Source organism: Syngnathus acus, chromosome 9 (assembly GCF_901709675.1).
Source record: "Syngnathus acus chromosome 9, fSynAcu1.2, whole genome shotgun sequence".
Taxonomy (NCBI): domain Eukaryota; kingdom Metazoa; phylum Chordata; class Actinopteri; order Syngnathiformes; family Syngnathidae; genus Syngnathus; species Syngnathus acus.
This window is the reverse complement of record NC_051094.1, coordinates 1,190,343-1,206,806: the sequence shown is the minus strand read 5'-3', so window position 1 is coordinate 1,206,806 and position 16,464 is coordinate 1,190,343. Positions and strand designations below refer to the sequence as shown.

Genomic DNA, 16,464 nt, shown 5'->3' with positions numbered 1-16,464 from the left:
AGTATTTACTCTTGTTTTCTAGGAAGTGAATGTGCCCTTACTTGTTTGAAAACATTCAAAACATGTAAATGACAAAGCTCCCATGCCAGTGTCATCTTTTCTTTTCTTTTCTTTTCTTTTCTTTTCTTTTCTTTTCCTTCACACAGACTGTTGGGTGCTTTCGGAACATTGTCCCCATTTGACCGCGCTAACATTGAATGAAAATCAAACGCACCCTCTCCATACGTCATAATCCTACCTTAACACGTCATTTGTAAAGGGACTTGCCACGTACTTGTCAAGTTTAGCCGGCCGGCCGGCTAGCAGTTGGTGTCTCGCAGATGACGTTTGTGAAAGACTTTTGCGATGTGAATTGTAAGTATGAAATATGTTCGCCGTCTCGTACGTGTAGTACTCGAACGACGAATGTTAAATATGTGTTTCGTGACGTACACTGCTAGCATTGCGGAGGAGTGTCGCTAACGCTAGCAAACAACAGCTGTTTTGTTTTTACATTGTTTGGCTTTTATCCGCTTGCAACTAATGTTACTGATGAAGACTACAATTCGATCGAGGAGCCCAGCGAAGCTCGATTCAACCCTAAACATCGGATTTTTGCCAATGCAAGGTAATGGGGAGCCGTTATGAAACCGGAATGGAGTGTGGCCCGAATGCCGGAGATTCTTCGTCCATCCTACTGACTGGCGGCTTCACACGAATGAGACTAAAGACCTGAGGAGAGTCTTCATCATGGGCAGGTTTGTTTCTAGACTGTGGGAAAGCGCATCAAGAGGGATTCTCTGTCCTTTAGATTTGAAGTATATCTCTTGTGACCTCAGTCCACCAACATTTGCAACAATCCTCGTAAGAAATATACACACATCTTATCTCAGATTGCTTCCCCCCCCCCCCCCCCCCCTTTTGTCCTTTAGGATAAGCTTTTCCTGCCTTTTTCCAGCGTCCTGGCATTTTAGCCTGCCATCCCAGAGCCTTCCTCGTCTCTTGCTTCCTTCATCCAGGCAGCTGCTCTTCATTGGCCTGCTCCTCTTTTTCTTGGGAGTGTGTTACCTGCTTCTGGTCACTGGAAAGTTGCCCGCCAGCTGGACCACAAAGGGAAACAGCTTCCACAGGTTAACCCATTCTCCTTTTAAGCAATCACGTGCAATAGTGTAAGGACCGGATGTCTCTTCTTGTGGCCTCCCTCCGAGTGTGACGGACAAGAACGAGAGCAATGTTTTACTCTCCATAGGCACTTGGCTCGGGTGTCGGACGTGGATGCGACCGACGCAAGCAATCCCGACCTGAGCTACGGCTTGGTGGTGGATTGCGGCAGCAGTGGTTCCAGGGTTTACGTGTACTGCTGGCCCAGTCACAATGGCAATCCCCATGAGCTCCTGGACATTCGGCAAATGAGGGATCAAAATGGCAAGTCGGTGGTCATGAAGATCAAACCAGGTTAGAAAAGGCATCTGAAACAGATGATGGCAATAATGACACGTGATGAACATATATGCTTCATCTTGTTGTGTTTAGGGATTTCCAAGATGGCTGAAACACCAGAGAAAGCCAGTGACTATATCCATCCACTGCTGAGCTTTGCAGCTGAACATATTCCCAAAAATAAGCACATTGAAACACCGCTTTACATCCTGTGCACAGCTGGAATGAGAATTCTGCCTGAGAGGTGCAATATTACTTGAGTTTTATTTATTTGCATTTTTGTGTTTAATTTGTTCTGTGAACTTCCTTTTTTTCTGTAAAACAAATTTTCCACGTTGACTGAATTGAATTCCTGTTAAACCTTTCCAGCACCCCAAAACACACCAGCAAAAATTTGCTTTCAACAGAAATGTTTTTCTTATTGTGCCCTCTGTATGTTTTTTTTTTTTTATATCAGTCAGCAGGAGGCGATTCTGGAAGATTTGCGAACAGACATCCCGGTGAACTTTGACTTCCTGTTCTCAGATTCTCATGTCGAAGTCATTTCCGGAAAACTGGAAGGTAATATAATAATACACTCTGACTGCCTGGTAGTTTTTCTTCTCAGTCATTATTTGTATGTACAGTATTCGAAAGTGCGCTTATTATAATCCAGTGTAGTTCTACACCGCTAGAAAGTACAACCACATTAATAAAGATATTTTGAAAGTTGTACGCTCTAACCCTCTGTGAATCCGAATTGAGCGTTATTTGTCTTGGCTGACATTTTGACGCAGCATTTGGAAAAGGATAGCATTATTAACGTGCAAAGATGTTCTCGTTGATTTCAGGGGTCTACGCGTGGATCGGAATCAATTTTGTCCTTGGAAAATTTAATCATGCTCACAATGGTAAGGACACCGAGGGTTCGCGTTTTAACAACTTGCGTTGCCTTTTTGGTAATTCAGAAAATGTCTGTAGCCTTCTTACCTTTTTGTCCTGCTCTCTCGTCAAGATGACGACGCTGTTGTCGAGGTCAATATCCCGGGCAGTGATCACCAGGAGGCGCTAGTGAGAAAAAGGACTGCAGGTGTTTTGGACATGGGCGGAGTTTCCACACAGATAGCATTTGAAGTGCCCAAAAGTGTAAGCTTTGCCTCTCCACAACAGGTTATTATCCATGATCAATTCCGTTTTTTGTTGTTGTCACTCAGTCTTCTGCTTCCTTGTTGGCTTTGTTTGCACCCTTTTTGTCCCCCTGGAGACTGACTGCTCTCTGTATTTGCCATACTTTTGCTGAAATTCAATGAACATTGTGCTGCTCCTAGCGTGCATGCATGCATGCCCTGGCCACCTGGGGGCAGTGTAATATAGACGCATGACAGTTTCTAATGATAAACGTAATACTGGTTGGTTTTCACAGAGGATAAAGAAAATATGCCCGTGTGTAGTTGTTCTGTCCGCCTACATGTGCACTGTTTGTCTTTCTGTTGCCTTTTTGTGAAGTGAGGTTGAGTTGACTGCCGCCATACAGGACTCGCAAGTCAGCAAAAAAAAAAAAAAAAAAGGCCGAATTATTGCTCACATCTCAAAAAACTCGTCAGTCGGGTCAGTTTTTGACAGTCGTTTGGCAAGCAGCTCTTGTATCGGCGCTCAGTAGTGTACCTAATAAAATGTCCTGTTTGACTTTCCATATTTTCATGTTGTGTGGAAAAAGAAATCAACCCACACTACTATCTAACGTCATCATTTTCATTTGTTCTCTAGGAGGAGGTGGCCAAGAATTTACTGGCCGAATTTAATCTGGGATGCGACGCCCATCGCACTGATCATGTGTACCGCGTGTACGTGTCCACCTTCCTGGGTTTCGGAGGAAACGCGGCACGCCAAACATACGAGGAGAGCCTCGTCAAAAACACCACCACTCGCAATAAGTGAGTGCCGCAGCCAGCGACTGACGCTTGGACTCATTTTCATCATTTCATTCGTGTGCGATTTGACCAGGCTGCTGGGTCAGCATGTCGGCGAGATGGCGGCGGCCCCCCTCCTGGACCCCTGCCTCCCCACGGACCTGCGGGACCAGATCGGCTCCCCGGAACAGAAGCTCCACGTGCTGGGCACAGGCGACTTTGACCAGTGCAGACGCGCACTTCAACCCTTCCTCAACCGCACCAATGAGACTCAAACGTCTCTGAACGGCGTTTTCCAGCCGCCCATTGACTACAACAACAGCCAGTTCTTTGGTTTCTCTGAATTCTATTACTGCACAGAGGATGTGCTGCGCATGGGCGGAGACTACAACGCTTCCAAATATGCCCAAGCTGCAAAGGTGAATGGCTGGCTACAAGCCTCATTCGTGAATCACTCGAGAATAAGTCAACACGTGTCATAGGAAATGGCGTCGATACATCTTCAAGAGTTCTTTGCAATGAAATGTAAAACATGACATTTTGTTTGACTTTGGTAGTGTGATGTAGAGGAATGAAAATTAATCTCAGACTCATTATTTGCAAAAAGTCAAAGCTTCTCGTGGTGACTTGCTCAACATGTTCGTTTCACATTTTCAGAGTTACTGCGCCACCCAGTGGGGGACTCTGAGGGAACGCTTTGACGCCGGCTTATTCGCTTCCCACGCCGATCTCCACAGACTGCAGTAAATGCACACGCATTCTCGATTTTAAAGCTATTAATGATTCTAAAATCAAGTGTGCTCTTTTTTAAAACCCATCCCTTTACTGAGACGCTTGATAATGATATACAATTCATATGCTGTCTATTAAGGTGAAAGACGTTCTTTTTTTCTTAAGCAAAAGGATATTTATGATTATTATTTCCAACGTTTGATGTGATACGTTCTGTTGTATTATTTCATTTGAGCACTTTGACAGAGCGAAAGTGTTATATCATTCAAGATGTCTTGGATTGTGATGATGGTTGATTTTTGATTTCTTTATGTCTGCAGGTATCAGTGTTTTAAATCGGCGTGGATGTATGAAGTATTGCACTCAGGCTTCTCCTTCCCTCCTGACTATAAAAACCTGAAAACAGCATTTCTGGTTTACGATAAGGAGGTCCAGTGGACTCTCGGAGCTATTCTCTTCCGAACACGCTTTCTACCTTTGAGGTAAGATCATTTGGCTGAAGTTGCATTCCGTTCCTCCATTTTGTGTCACGTTTGTCCTTATGAGGATTGCGGACTTTTCTTTTTTCCAGGGACATCCAGCAGGAAAGTCTAAAAGGATTACACTCCCACTGGCGCCACAGCTTCTCGTTTGTCAACAACCACTACTTATTTCTGGTTTGTTTCTTCATCGTCCTCCTGTCAATCATCTTGTACATGCTGCGACTTCGCCGAATCCACCGGCGCGCCGCGCAGCGCTGCTCGCCTTCCTCCGTGCCGTGGCTGGAGGAAGGCTTGGGATCACCAACACTCCCCATTCATTTGTAAACTCTCGTCCACGTGCTCACCGTGTTGTATTACGAGAAGTCTCTGGCACGAAGATCCCGTGTGAGACTTGAGCTGAGGCCTTACTGAGCCACAAAAATATGTCGGCGCTACTGTATTCATATCATGCTAAAAACTTGGCAAATATTTTATTTTTCTGCTGTCGAAAATTTTATTTTGTGGGCATTCGCCTTGTTCTGCCTTTTTAAAGAGCTTTTTTTTTTTTTCCCACGTTTATACATTTAATAGAAACTAAATCCATCTTTTATGTGGCAGGAGCACTGGATTGCACATGAACATCCTTAAAACCGCCCCTCCCGGTACAATTGTATGTGTGCACGTCAGAATTTGATGCAATACTTGTGCAATACATGTCTTGTCACTGGCAGAGCCCTTCAAATTGTTTTGTCTCATTGTTGCTGTGAAATGATGTAATTGAGGACTGGTGAGGCTATTTTGGTGGGCTTCATTTTCAGAAGCTGTCATGAGGATTTGTAATGACCTGATGCACGCAACATGTTATTTATGCACAATGTTTGTCAGGCTGCAGTATGCTAATAAAGCTTTGTGTTTTCTGACAATTCTCTTGCCTGATGAGCAAACATCAGAGTGATTGATTTGCCTCTACTTTCTTCAAATATTGAATTGCAGAGTCTTGTTGAAGTGTTTTGCCAATTATTGTAACATTCTTAAATCAGCACATCCTACCGCAAATTTAGTTGTAGGAAAGAGAACCCGCAATTTGGGGGGCTTCAGTATCTTATCGGGCTGTGCTGCGATGACCAAGCCCTCTTATCTATTCCAGGAGCAGTATGTGATAAAAATGTAAAACTCATTCAAAAGTCTATTAGGATCAACTACTTTTCACCCAGAAAGTGCCCCACCCACTCTCCTCTATCTTGTTTTATTTGACTTTACTTTGTATCACTGGACTGTTTGTCATCGTGAAAGACAGTTTGTTTTGATTAAAAAGGAGTATATCATTTTGGTTTAAACGTGCTTTAGGTTTGCTTTTTATGCACGACAGCAATGCATTTTTTATACATGAATTAGTTTTTTTTAATAGACATTTTAAGTACAAAGTGCATGTCGAAGGTCATTTAGGTGCATGAAAATCCCATTAAAATATGTAAAAATATATATATTTAAATTTTAAAAAAGTCATGACAGATGCAATGGATGAGACTGAGCCCGTAGGGATAGCCAAATTTCAGAAAGACAACTTCTCATTGGTCACTAAAGTCCAATAGCCCGCCCTGTGGGCCAGCATCGGCAATTCTATTGGTTAATTGTTGAGAAAGCCACGCCTTTTCAAGGAAATGTCACTCCGCCCCTCTCACTCCAGCGAGTAGTGACGACCGAAAATGTTGTGGCCGTCCACGCTGCCTATAACACCCCGAGAAGCGCTCCACGCATGGAGTTGAGCTCAGAGCGTGTGCTGTCACCGCTGAAGATGTCGCAGACGGCGAGCCAAGGCGGCCAGCCCGCTCCCGGCGACGGCGACTACGAGACCTTGCCCCCTCATGTCTCGGTGACGACGCACATGACAGCGGGCGCAGTGGCTGGCGTGCTGGAGCACTCGGTCATGTACCCGGTGGACTCCGTCAAGGTAACGGACGCACACCTCCCTCAGCGCCGCGCTCCTTATTTTTACCTGAGTCACGCCACCAACATTCACGTATCAAATCCACCACGCACGGCTTGTCGGCTGGCTACGACAGTGTGTTGCTAACAAGCATTAGCTTTAAACTATGCAACCTGCTTGACCACAGTTAGCTTGTCTTGTTTGCTCACTTCAGGAAGCCAGTTTAGAAATAACATTTTTGTTGTGGATAAGTGTTGAAAACATTCGTATACTTTCTTTTCTTTTTTTAAACACAAGCTATTAACTTATGTCTCTATTGCGCCTCTGTGACTAGAAAGTTTGACCTGTCTCCATTGACGCCCAGGTACAGACTTGAGTTAATTAATAATGTACTAGTTTTTCATTTTAGAATAACGCTACCGAGTACATTCTGACTTTGCGAGTGTGATGGTTACCAACTAAAATCACTCGCAAATGAAATCAACATTCTCCATTGATAGGTGTGGCAATTACATGAATCTGTTCCTTATCCTCTTTTACCATCTTGCCAAACTGCCCTCTCTTACTCAAACTCCTTTTGTCATTTCCTCTTAAACTCGTCTGGATGTTTTCTTCCAGACGTCATAACCTCTGCAGTCATATTTGTGTGTGTCCTGGCAATAAATGTTGGGTGTGAATTTGAAGTTCAGCGGACCTGCCGACTAATGACTTGACCACCCAAGATATCAATTGAGACACACCTAGTGCCAATCTTGTGAAGGGTGTGTGTGGGGGCGGCCTTATCTGTGCGACACACTCTTGAAATCAACCTCACACAGTCGAGGGCGTGTTTACGTCCTCGTCCTTGTGTAGTATTGATTATAACGGCCCGGGGTTGAGGTACTACTACAACGTTTATAAGATTTTACAACTGGATTGTGGTAGACTGAGGCCAAAACGGTATGTGACAAAAACAGTCCCTATCAGGTAACATGAAAAATCTGGAGACAAGAAGTAACATTTTGTAGTTCATAAGTATTTGAAGTGACTCATTACTAACCCTTGTCCGGACAATACGATTTGTGCAGCAAAAATTCTCAGCTGTGATTTGAGTGTCCCCAAATCCCCACATCTGCATTAACCGGAAATGGAATTGTAGTTTATTGTGAGCGCAAAAAGGAAGGAAAGACGTGCAAAGGAAGATCGACGGGGCCTATCTTCCCTCACCAGCGCCGACTCCATCTCCCCGCAAATAAAAACAGGCTTTGTGCTGTGCAGATAACTTGGCACGCTGGACTCAAACAAAGCGCTGCCTCGCTCGTACACGCCGTGTGTTTTTCCCCTCCTCACATTTGTAAAAAGCCAGCTGTCATAATAAAAATAGCCAATGAATGTCTTCTTCTGTCTTCAGACAAGGATGCAGAGCCTGCAGCCCGACCCCAACGCCCAGTACAGAGGCGTCTACGAAGCCCTGAGAAGGATCATCCGCACAGAGGGCCTCCTCCGACCGCTAAGGGGCCTCAACATCACCATGATGGGCGCCGGCCCTGCCCACGCGCTCTACTTCGCCTGCTACGAACGCCTCAAGCACTCCCTCAGCGACGTCATCAAAAGTGGAGGCAACAGCCACCTGGCCAACGGTACAAAGTCCATCCATCCCAAATATCTGTTTTTGAATTTTTTTCATTTTTTATATCAAGTCCATTTAAATGGCAATTTTTGGGAATATTAAACCCTAAATATTGTCTGCACAGGTGTTGCAGGCAGCGTGGCCACCGTCCTCCATGATGCCGTTATGAACCCTGCTGAAGGTAAGCGCAATAAAATCGAAATACGAACTGTTTGACAAAGATAAATGTTATTCTGGAAAAATAGCCTCATCCAAAATGGATTGTTTTTTGATTGTTTCATTCATAATAACACAAATAATATAATAATTCTGAGTTTTGACCCGACAGCAATGATGTGTGTTGTACTGTGTAAATGTGCGATCTGATATTTTGAAGATGTCTCTGTAAAATGCAGCGTGCACCACTTGACACTAACCCCAACAAAACTCACTTTGAAATGAAAACTGAAATTATAACGAGATGAATTACGGTTGCCGATTTTGCACCTTTTAACGTCATGTCCGAAAGACGGGTGCAAAACAAAACAAAATGTCAAGTAAAGGTGATTTGGGAAAATGAATCTTTTTCTCCTTCCTCAAACATTTTTGAAGCAGCAGAAAAAAAAAACATTTTCAGCAAGACAATTTTGCAACTTTTTCATTTTGTTGGTCCACTAACGCTTTCAAGTCGCTCACTTCCAACTTCATTTTGCGCTTGTGGTGCCCTTCCAAATATTCCATGGTCCAAAAATTCCATCAAGCAAAACTGAAAAAAAAAAAATCACCTTTCCATTGAAGCTTCCTGAATGTCTTTGTGTTATCATGGCTCAGTGGTGAAGCAGAGGATGCAAATGTACAAGTCGCCCTATCGTGGACTTTGGGACTGCGTTCGCACCATGACGCGCGTGGAGGGTGCCGGCGCCTTCTACCGCAGCTACAGCACGCAGCTGACCATGAACATCCCCTTCCAGGCCGTTCACTTCATCACTTATGAGACCATGCAGGAATGGCTCAATCCCCAGAGACACTACCACCCCGGCACGCACATCGTGTCCGGGGCGGCGGCCGGCGCCATCTCGGCCGCCGTCACCACGCCGCTGGACGTGTGCAAGACGCTGCTCAACACGCAGGAGAACGTGGCGCTCACTTCCGTCAACATCAGCGGACACTTGTCAGGAATGGCCAACGCCTTCAGGACAGTGTACCAGCTCGGCGGCGTGCCGGCCTTTTTTAAAGGCGTGCGGGCCCGAGTCATCTACCAGATGCCATCCACGGCCATCGCCTGGTCCGTCTACGAGTTCTTCAAGTACTTCCTGACCAAGCAGGAGGCGAGACCCGCCGGCAGGAACGCAAAGTGAACGCGTTTGAGGAAGTAGCCAAGTTGTGACACGCCTCCTTGTTTTCACCCGCACTGACGTCTGCACTTTTTTTTTTTCCCCCCCCCCGTAATGACGTCACTCAAGGGCAGAAGAATCACGGACAAATTCAAACAGTCATCGTTGGACCTTCTTTCCAGCGCACACAGCTGTGCGTGGAGCAAAGAAAGTCTTGAATGATGTTTAGATAGAGTTCGTAGTATTTATTTATTTGCCTAGCTTGTGATTTTAATGGCTGCAGAAGGAAGCAGCGCAACGCGGCTTTATTTGCTTTCCTTCTGTGTTTATTTATTAGGAATCAGTCGACACGGAAAAATGAATCCTCACTCCAATTTCCAAGTGCCTCTTTTACTCTTTTATTGAGACATTTTAGCTTCCCCCCCCCCCCCCCCGAAAAAAAAGTTGCTTTCTTATCTATTTGGGCACTTTTACCGTTTACTACATTTGGTTGATGAGTAAAGTTCATCTCCAAGCACGAAAGCAATTTTCAAAAGAACTTCCGCTTCCATGCCAGCGCCATATCGAGCGGGAAATCCACGTCAGGAATGTTGCTCAACTTTCCAGAGCTGACGTCATGCTGGACTTTTTTCAAACGCAAACTTGTCTCAAGTCTTACGAAATCAATAGCGCTTCAGCTGGTTGCAGCAGAGTACGATGCTTTCTATATATATATATTTTTTTTTTAAATCAGAGGCAGCATATAACCATGGTCTAGCCGTTCACACGTCCACCTCCATGAAGTTGCACTGGAAGATCAATGAATTGATTTGCCATAGCGATTAGTTCTTCAAGCGTCTGTTGGCATATTGGTTCGGCGAGTGAGCCAAATGACCAACCGCCCGCCCGCCCGCCGCTGAATCACGCACACACACTATGCCCTCCCATTTAAATCGAATGGACACAGGGCAGCTATTGGAGGGCTCAACACTGACCTGACTTGTACATAAATGTTGTTGCAGATTGTATCATCACATATGATGCATTTTTTTATTCACCTTTCCACTCCCTTTGCATTTTTGAAGATATTCACCAATCCGAAGAAGAACAAAACATTGCCGTTTTTTTTTTTGGGGTCGATGTGTACTTGCCACAAACGACATTGGATTGTAACAAATGGTATTTTTCTATGCACCTGCTTTTTCACTGTGCGCACTCCATTTGTTCATTTTTGCTCATATTGCGGTGACCACTGTGTCTCTTTGTGCCTCAACATTTGTTTCAAATATGCAAGATGGCATTTTTTTTTTTCGTGTGTGGCAGTTGAAGAGGACCTTTTTGTTATTGTAGTTTTCCCCACTGTTTGGGTGTGTTTAATGATGGCTTTGTTTTTTTTAATCATTCAGTCTGTTTGTATACAGTACCCTTTATATAAGCCATAGTTGCCCTCGCAACATTTTCCCAGGAGCAAATGGGAATTGTTTTTACGAGCTTTATAGTATATGCATTTGCGTCATCTGCGTTTCATGAGGTAATTGTCTTTAATCCAAGTGAAGAAACATGCTCGCCATGTCTTTGTAGGTCACTATACTTTTAATACACATCCCACAGTGCGGAATAGTGGCGTGTGCTTGTGTGACTATTTTGTACTTGTAAATTGGTTACACTTTTTACGCACAAATAAGGCCAATAGAATGTCAGACCAAGCATATATGACATCATTGTAACAATGCTGCTGCAGCATGTAACACTGGAGCTGAAATAAATGAAATAGGATGACATTGGTGTCCGTTGCTATTTGCAAGTTTTTGTTCATCAAGAAGATATTTTAATTTTTTTTTTACATTCCTGCCTTTCCCCAAGGCCACGACAGTCCAATTTGTGTCGTTCCGTTGTGGTGCCAGCAGAGGGCGCTATTATACAGCATTTTATTCTAAACGTGAAACGTAAAAGTCACATGACTTCTCACTTGATCTAAACCACACCTACCATTCTACTTGGACCACACAAAGCTGACAATCTTTTGACCAGGACCACTTGCATTACATCCGTTGGGCCACATGACTGAGGATTCTTGAGACTAGACCAAAGACCAGTTTTAGATCTGGCCTGATCTGATCCTGGTTACCAATGGCTAGCATAAGACCCCAAATCACATGACCTTAGACATTAGCATAACCGAAATTCTACCCTTCCAGGACTGCCTTTAAACCTGAAGGACATAACCTCGACAACCTTGCCCTTGAGCTAGCGTTAAAACTGATCCACGTGACCTGGGTCTTGTTTGAGGTCTGGACCAGACTACTGCCGTTATACAAGGATCACTAGTATGAGTATTTACTCCGACCTCCTTTAAATTTCTCTCAAGACTTTGAAGCAGCCTAAAACTGGTTGGACTTGCTTGAGACATGGCTCGCATGATCTGGAACAAGCATGAAAATTCGGTCACATGATCTGATTGCAAACCAAAAATGACCCCGGGACTCCTTGTCAGATTGCATAACCTGGATCTAGTTCAAGACATGGACTAAAGATCTTAAGACCTGGACCACACAACCAGAGACACGTGAGACTTTCCACGTAACTGAGGTCTAGCTCCAGACTTGGACCACATATGTCCTTTAAATGACCCCGCTGTGCTCACAATAATTCTGCTCGTGGTTCTTCTTGTGCTGGCTGTCATTTATTGGACTGTTTACATGAAGGCAGATACTTACCGATACGCTCGGATGGAACAAAAACAAGACGGTTCTTATCGGGCTGCAGACAGTGGCGAGCTTTATTCGGAGCCGGCATGTCCCAGCACACGTACACAGGTGGTGTGGCAGAGTTGTCCCTGATCATGTTGTTTATCCCGAGCCTACAATGGATGCCACGTCTTCTGTCCTTGTCGGTTTCATCTGCAGTCCATTTGCTTGACTACTTTACATCTTTATACCGAAGATAAGAGCTGGAAAATGACAACAGCCTCTTTACTCAATACATGCTGGTCTTAACACACAAACATCCACACAGTGATAGATAGCTCCTGGATGCGCAGGATTCAAAAGTATGCCCATTGCCTCTTTGGCCGAGTAACATGGGGGATCCAGAGCTGCTTCAAAACGCCTTATCAGACCCAACAAATTTGTCAGACAGTCACGGCACATTGCAGCGCCGACAAAGACTTCCTTTGTGGTCAGCTTTGGTTTTCTTCTCATCCTTTGATGAAGATCTGCTGGTCCTTTTAAAGACACATTTAACCCATTATGGGGTACTCGCACATGGAAAGGGAAAACTGAAGTCAGTCATCATTAAATTAAATTAAATAATTTAAATTAATTTAAATTAGATTAGATTTAAATAAAAAAATAAAATAAAAAAAGTATTTGCTGGTGACAAATTTGATGCCCCTGTTGTGTCATCATGAGAGGTACACTGTTTCCTTACCTGATAAAGAGTCCCTAGTACCATTAACCACACTTTTAAGCCTAAATAAACAACAAGTCACTCCTTGGTGTTCCTAATGGGAAGTCGTTAATCTAAAGGTACACAAGCTCATGCTTCGGTGCTTTTCATCACTTACCTCCAACCAAATCCAGTCGATCCAGGTGCCACAGGAAAATATTCGAAGGCAACTAAGATGAGAGGATAGCAATGATTCTGAGACAAGACTTATTGTCAAGGCGGATTAGATTCACACAGTAGAGGCTAACATCTAATTGGACTGTTGGGAATAAACAAATGCAATTTTATGGAAGACATTTGAGAATTGTGGTTGTAATTGCTGGTCTTGGGATAGTGTTCAGCCCAATGTACTGTGCGGGCATTACAATGGCAGATTCCTTTATCAACATGTCGGCGTGCCCGCTAGATTACGGTCACATTCTCACGGCCGTCAAAACAGACGCTATCTGCCCTCTTCATGTCTAATTACCTGTTTACGCCGAGGGCCGCCGCCGCCGCGCACATGATAGATAAGAAGTCGGCATTTGGATGTCTCCAAAGTCAAACTCTTCTGTTTACCCCTTCAACCTGTTGACCCGCCCGCCCGCCGCTCATCGACCGGTCGGTCGGCTTGAAATGATCCCACGGAGGAGAGGAGCCACTTGACAGGTTCTCCGCTTCATGCTACGTTGACATCTCGCCATGCCCACGCGCGGAGATAAGACGAAGCTCTTTAAGATGTTTGTCGCTCGTGTTGTCGACACGGTACGTTCTTGTGCGTGGCACTCGCTCTCCTATCAAGTTGGCCACGACTACCCGTGTGAACTCGCTTCTCGGATGGAACTTTCCCGACCGACCGACTGTTGCAGCCGACGGTGACCCTGCGAGTGCACTCACTGCTCTGCCGCGTTATCTCGCCAGTCATCGCATTAGTGCTTCTTGTCATTCCTGTACGCGCAGTTGGCTTTATCGGATGCATCTGGAACCTGCCGCAATCATTAGATTCAATACGAAAACGCTGCTCAAGTCCATTTTGAGCCAATTTAGGATGTGGGTGTAAACTTTTCAGAAAGTGACCAAATGTTCCATCCAAAATATTCAAACCTCTCGGGAACTGAATGCTCAGTACCAAGATCTCCCACTTTCATTATACAGAGTATTGTTATGAATGATTCATGGCATTCATTTTGTTCAAACACTGATGACTTCCCACAATATTTACCAACAATGATTTAACACAGCAGGAAACAGATCAATATCAAAATGAAACACTTTATTTCTATCACTGAACGTGTTCACCTTTTCAAATGATCACTTGGACAACATTCCTAGGAAATCACAATGCCTCATTTTTAGTGAGCTATTTTCAAAACAAGCTTGTGGTCCTTTCTCTAAAATTTCCAGAGCTGTGAAATATTTCCATCTTGTCAACAATGACAAAAAATGATCATTGACTCGTCGTGGAGTATTTTCACACTTTTTTTCATGACAGTTTTTCCTCAACAAATACAAATTATTATGGTCACAACAATCAAAAAGCAAATTGGCATAGTCAGTGAATGTTTTTTTTTTCTTCACCACAACACAGGCCTGCAGGGCCCACCGTAGTCCCACAAGTAGGGTCGGTACTGGTACGCCCGACAGAAAGAGCCAAACAACAACACCGGGTCCAGTGCGTCGGCTTTGTACGTGTCCTTGAGGAACTCTGACGCTTGCTGCCTCCTCTTGGTTTTATACCTGCGGTTCTGAAACCAGATCTTCACCTGGGTCTCGGTCAGTCTTAGCACGCCGGCCAGGTGGGCTCTCTCAGGGGCCGACAGGTACTTCTGGTGGTTAAACTTCTTCTCCAGCTCCAGCACTTGGAGGTGCGTGAACGCCGCTCGGGAGCGTTTGGGTTTTTCCACGGACGCGAAGGCGCCCGGCTCGGACGTGCCGGGACAGGATGCGTCCAGAGATGCTGTGAATACGAGATGAAAACATCAGCCTGAGCCAAATAATTAAGCAAGAAATTCCAGTCGGATGTTGAGCTCACCTGTGTGCTCCACAAACGTTGACTCGGACAACTTTTGGGCGTCTGCTTCCCATTCTTCCCTCGTGCAGCATTTCTCAACAAAGACGGCGTTGTCTTTCAGGGAGAGGATGTCTTCGATGAGGAAAGAAGTCCGAGGTTTGACCGGATCAGACATGTTCCCATCCACAGGTCCACTTGTGAGGTAGGCCTCTGCGTGTCAGAGGGTGCTCAAGTGCTTTGTGCTCTTTTGCACGTGGGTGCACGCAGCAGCTTTTTATGCGAGTGCGGGGGCGGGTTTGGGAAGGAGGTGTGTACTCGTGCTCGCTCAGTGACTTTCGCTGCAGTTGCTTGACACAATAATACAATCAAATCTGTGAATTTCGATATTACTTTGAAAGAGTACGAATCAAAAAAATTCACCTTCCATAACAGTAAAAAAATGTATCAAATGAATCCGTTTTTAAAATCTGTTGGTAATAAGAGGAAAGAAGAGAATTTTAAAAAGAACATACAATAGTAAATAAAGTTACGACAAAAATTTTTTTTTTCTAAATATGAATAAAAAAATTAACTTGAGAATAAAATGTTGATGCTAATATTTAGAAATGTATTAAATAGAATTAAAACAATGCACAGATGAATCCGTTTTCAAAACTAAGGGCCATAACAAGACCAGAATATGTCGTTTAAAATCCAATAGGTCCTGTAAAAAACAACAGACAAACACATAACTTTTCAAATATGGATACGAAAATATTAAGGGCTAAATGCGGTTCACAAAATAAGCGAATGCATTTAACAAAAAAATATTAAAATTGAAAATGCATACAAATAATAGCAAGAATAAATATTTCTAGGTGTTCATTTTACTTTTTTAATTTGCATTTTCTGTGGCACGATTTGACTTCTTAAAATAACACAAATTCTAGTACAAGTACAATTCAACAGTATAAAAGGCCAGCTCATTGATTCATTGAGCTTTTTCTCCACGCTACCCTAAGCGACCTCCGGGAGGTAGGCTGACCCGTCCTGGGGTCAGAGTGGGTGGTCGTAGCCTAGCCACTGGACTGCACTAATGACTTCAGCACCTTTTGACCGGCTCCTGAACGGACGCCTTCATTGTTGGCTTGTTGTTGTGGCCCGAGAATGATACATTTACTAGCCGTGTCCGTGCTCCTCTGGGACTTCATGCTTCATTTGCTTCAGGGACATTTTGGGGTGATCAACAGGACCAAATGAAGAGAGGGAGATTTGACTGTACCAATGATTATTTTGGTGTGGGATGTGTCGGTCATTTTTCGTCTTTGATTTGCTCAGAAATGGTTTGTACTATTGCTGGACATAAATAAGAATGAGCTTCTTGTATTCCTTCTACTTTTACCACTGCTGCTACTTTGATTACTCTGCTACTACACTTTCTTCTTCTTTGTTTGGTCTGGGTGTGCTTTTGTACCATGCTGCCTCTCACAGGTCAGTCTTGGTACTACAACAGACAATTTGTTTATTGTAGGGGACTTGCAATTTTCAGTGGCGATATGCTTACCATATATTTATGGTCGTTTCAAATACACCACATATACAAAATATATCTATATCTATATAAAAATGAGTTAAGAAGAGAAAAGTTGCTGTGTGTGTAGTATATGTACAGTACCTGTTTTTTATTTCTTCCTCTACAGGGTCAGTAATAACCGTATT

The 16,464-nt window shown here is 44.0% G+C and overlaps 3 protein-coding genes across 6 annotated transcripts; 2 read left to right on the top strand and 1 right to left on the bottom strand.

Moving 5' to 3' along the window:
* Positions 1 to 213: 213 nt before the first annotated feature.
* On the top strand, positions 214 to 5,452 carry entpd4 (ectonucleoside triphosphate diphosphohydrolase 4). 4 transcript variants are annotated; one of them, XM_037258840.1, is made up of 13 exons: positions 214 to 354; positions 608 to 737; positions 912 to 1,109; positions 1,229 to 1,434; positions 1,513 to 1,663; positions 1,877 to 1,980; positions 2,250 to 2,309; positions 2,417 to 2,568; positions 3,166 to 3,332; positions 3,403 to 3,727; positions 3,966 to 4,051; positions 4,361 to 4,522; positions 4,612 to 5,452. In XM_037258840.1, the coding sequence occupies exons 2-13, from the start codon at positions 730 to 732 to the stop codon at positions 4,844 to 4,846; spliced, it is 1,854 nt and encodes a 617-aa protein (XP_037114735.1). In that variant the 5' UTR covers positions 214 to 354; positions 608 to 729; the 3' UTR covers positions 4,847 to 5,452. The 4 variants fall into 4 exon arrangements, with proteins under 4 accessions (XP_037114735.1, XP_037114736.1, XP_037114734.1 ...); XM_037258841.1 differs by having other exon boundaries at positions 2,414 to 2,544; XM_037258839.1 differs by having other exon boundaries at positions 2,414 to 2,568.
* Positions 5,453 to 6,169: 717 nt separating this feature from the next.
* On the top strand, positions 6,170 to 11,114 carry slc25a37 (solute carrier family 25 member 37). The gene is made up of 5 exons (XM_037258848.1): positions 6,170 to 6,452; positions 7,819 to 8,047; positions 8,162 to 8,218; positions 8,848 to 9,419; positions 9,471 to 11,114. The coding sequence occupies exons 1-4, from the start codon at positions 6,258 to 6,260 to the stop codon at positions 9,372 to 9,374; spliced, it is 1,008 nt and encodes a 335-aa protein (XP_037114743.1). The 5' UTR covers positions 6,170 to 6,257; the 3' UTR covers positions 9,375 to 9,419; positions 9,471 to 11,114.
* Positions 11,115 to 14,007: 2,893 nt separating this feature from the next.
* LOC119127120 (homeobox protein Nkx-3.1-like) lies at positions 14,008 to 15,032 on the bottom strand. The gene is made up of 2 exons (XM_037258850.1): positions 14,788 to 15,032; positions 14,008 to 14,712 (listed from the first exon to the last, which is right to left on the bottom strand). Exons 1-2 carry the CDS (start codon positions 14,939 to 14,941, stop codon positions 14,330 to 14,332), a joined length of 537 nt encoding a protein of 178 aa, XP_037114745.1. The 5' UTR covers positions 14,942 to 15,032; the 3' UTR covers positions 14,008 to 14,329.
* Positions 15,033 to 16,464: the final 1,432 nt, after the last annotated feature.

Bases quoted from the DNA above. Each gene is read 5' to 3' on its own strand.
- entpd4 (XM_037258839.1), top strand. The intron at 1,981-2,249 runs GTAATATAATAA...CGTTGATTTCAG, and splicing joins CATTTCCGGAAAACTGGAAG to GGGTCTACGCGTGGATCGGA. The intron at 4,523-4,611 runs GTAAGATCATTT...TCTTTTTTCCAG, and splicing joins ACACGCTTTCTACCTTTGAG to GGACATCCAGCAGGAAAGTC.
- slc25a37 (XM_037258848.1), top strand. From the start codon at position 6,258: ATGGAGTTGAGCTCAGAGCGTGTGCTGTCACCGCTGAAGATGTCGCAG. The intron at 6,453-7,818 runs GTAACGGACGCA...TTCTGTCTTCAG, and splicing joins ACCCGGTGGACTCCGTCAAG to ACAAGGATGCAGAGCCTGCA. The intron at 8,048-8,161 runs GTACAAAGTCCA...TTGTCTGCACAG, and splicing joins CAACAGCCACCTGGCCAACG to GTGTTGCAGGCAGCGTGGCC.
- LOC119127120 (XM_037258850.1), bottom strand. From the start codon at position 14,941: ATGTCTGATCCGGTCAAACCTCGGACTTCTTTCCTCATCGAAGACATC. The intron at 14,713-14,787 runs GTGAGCTCAACA...TCGTATTCACAG, and splicing joins AACGTTTGTGGAGCACACAG to CATCTCTGGACGCATCCTGT.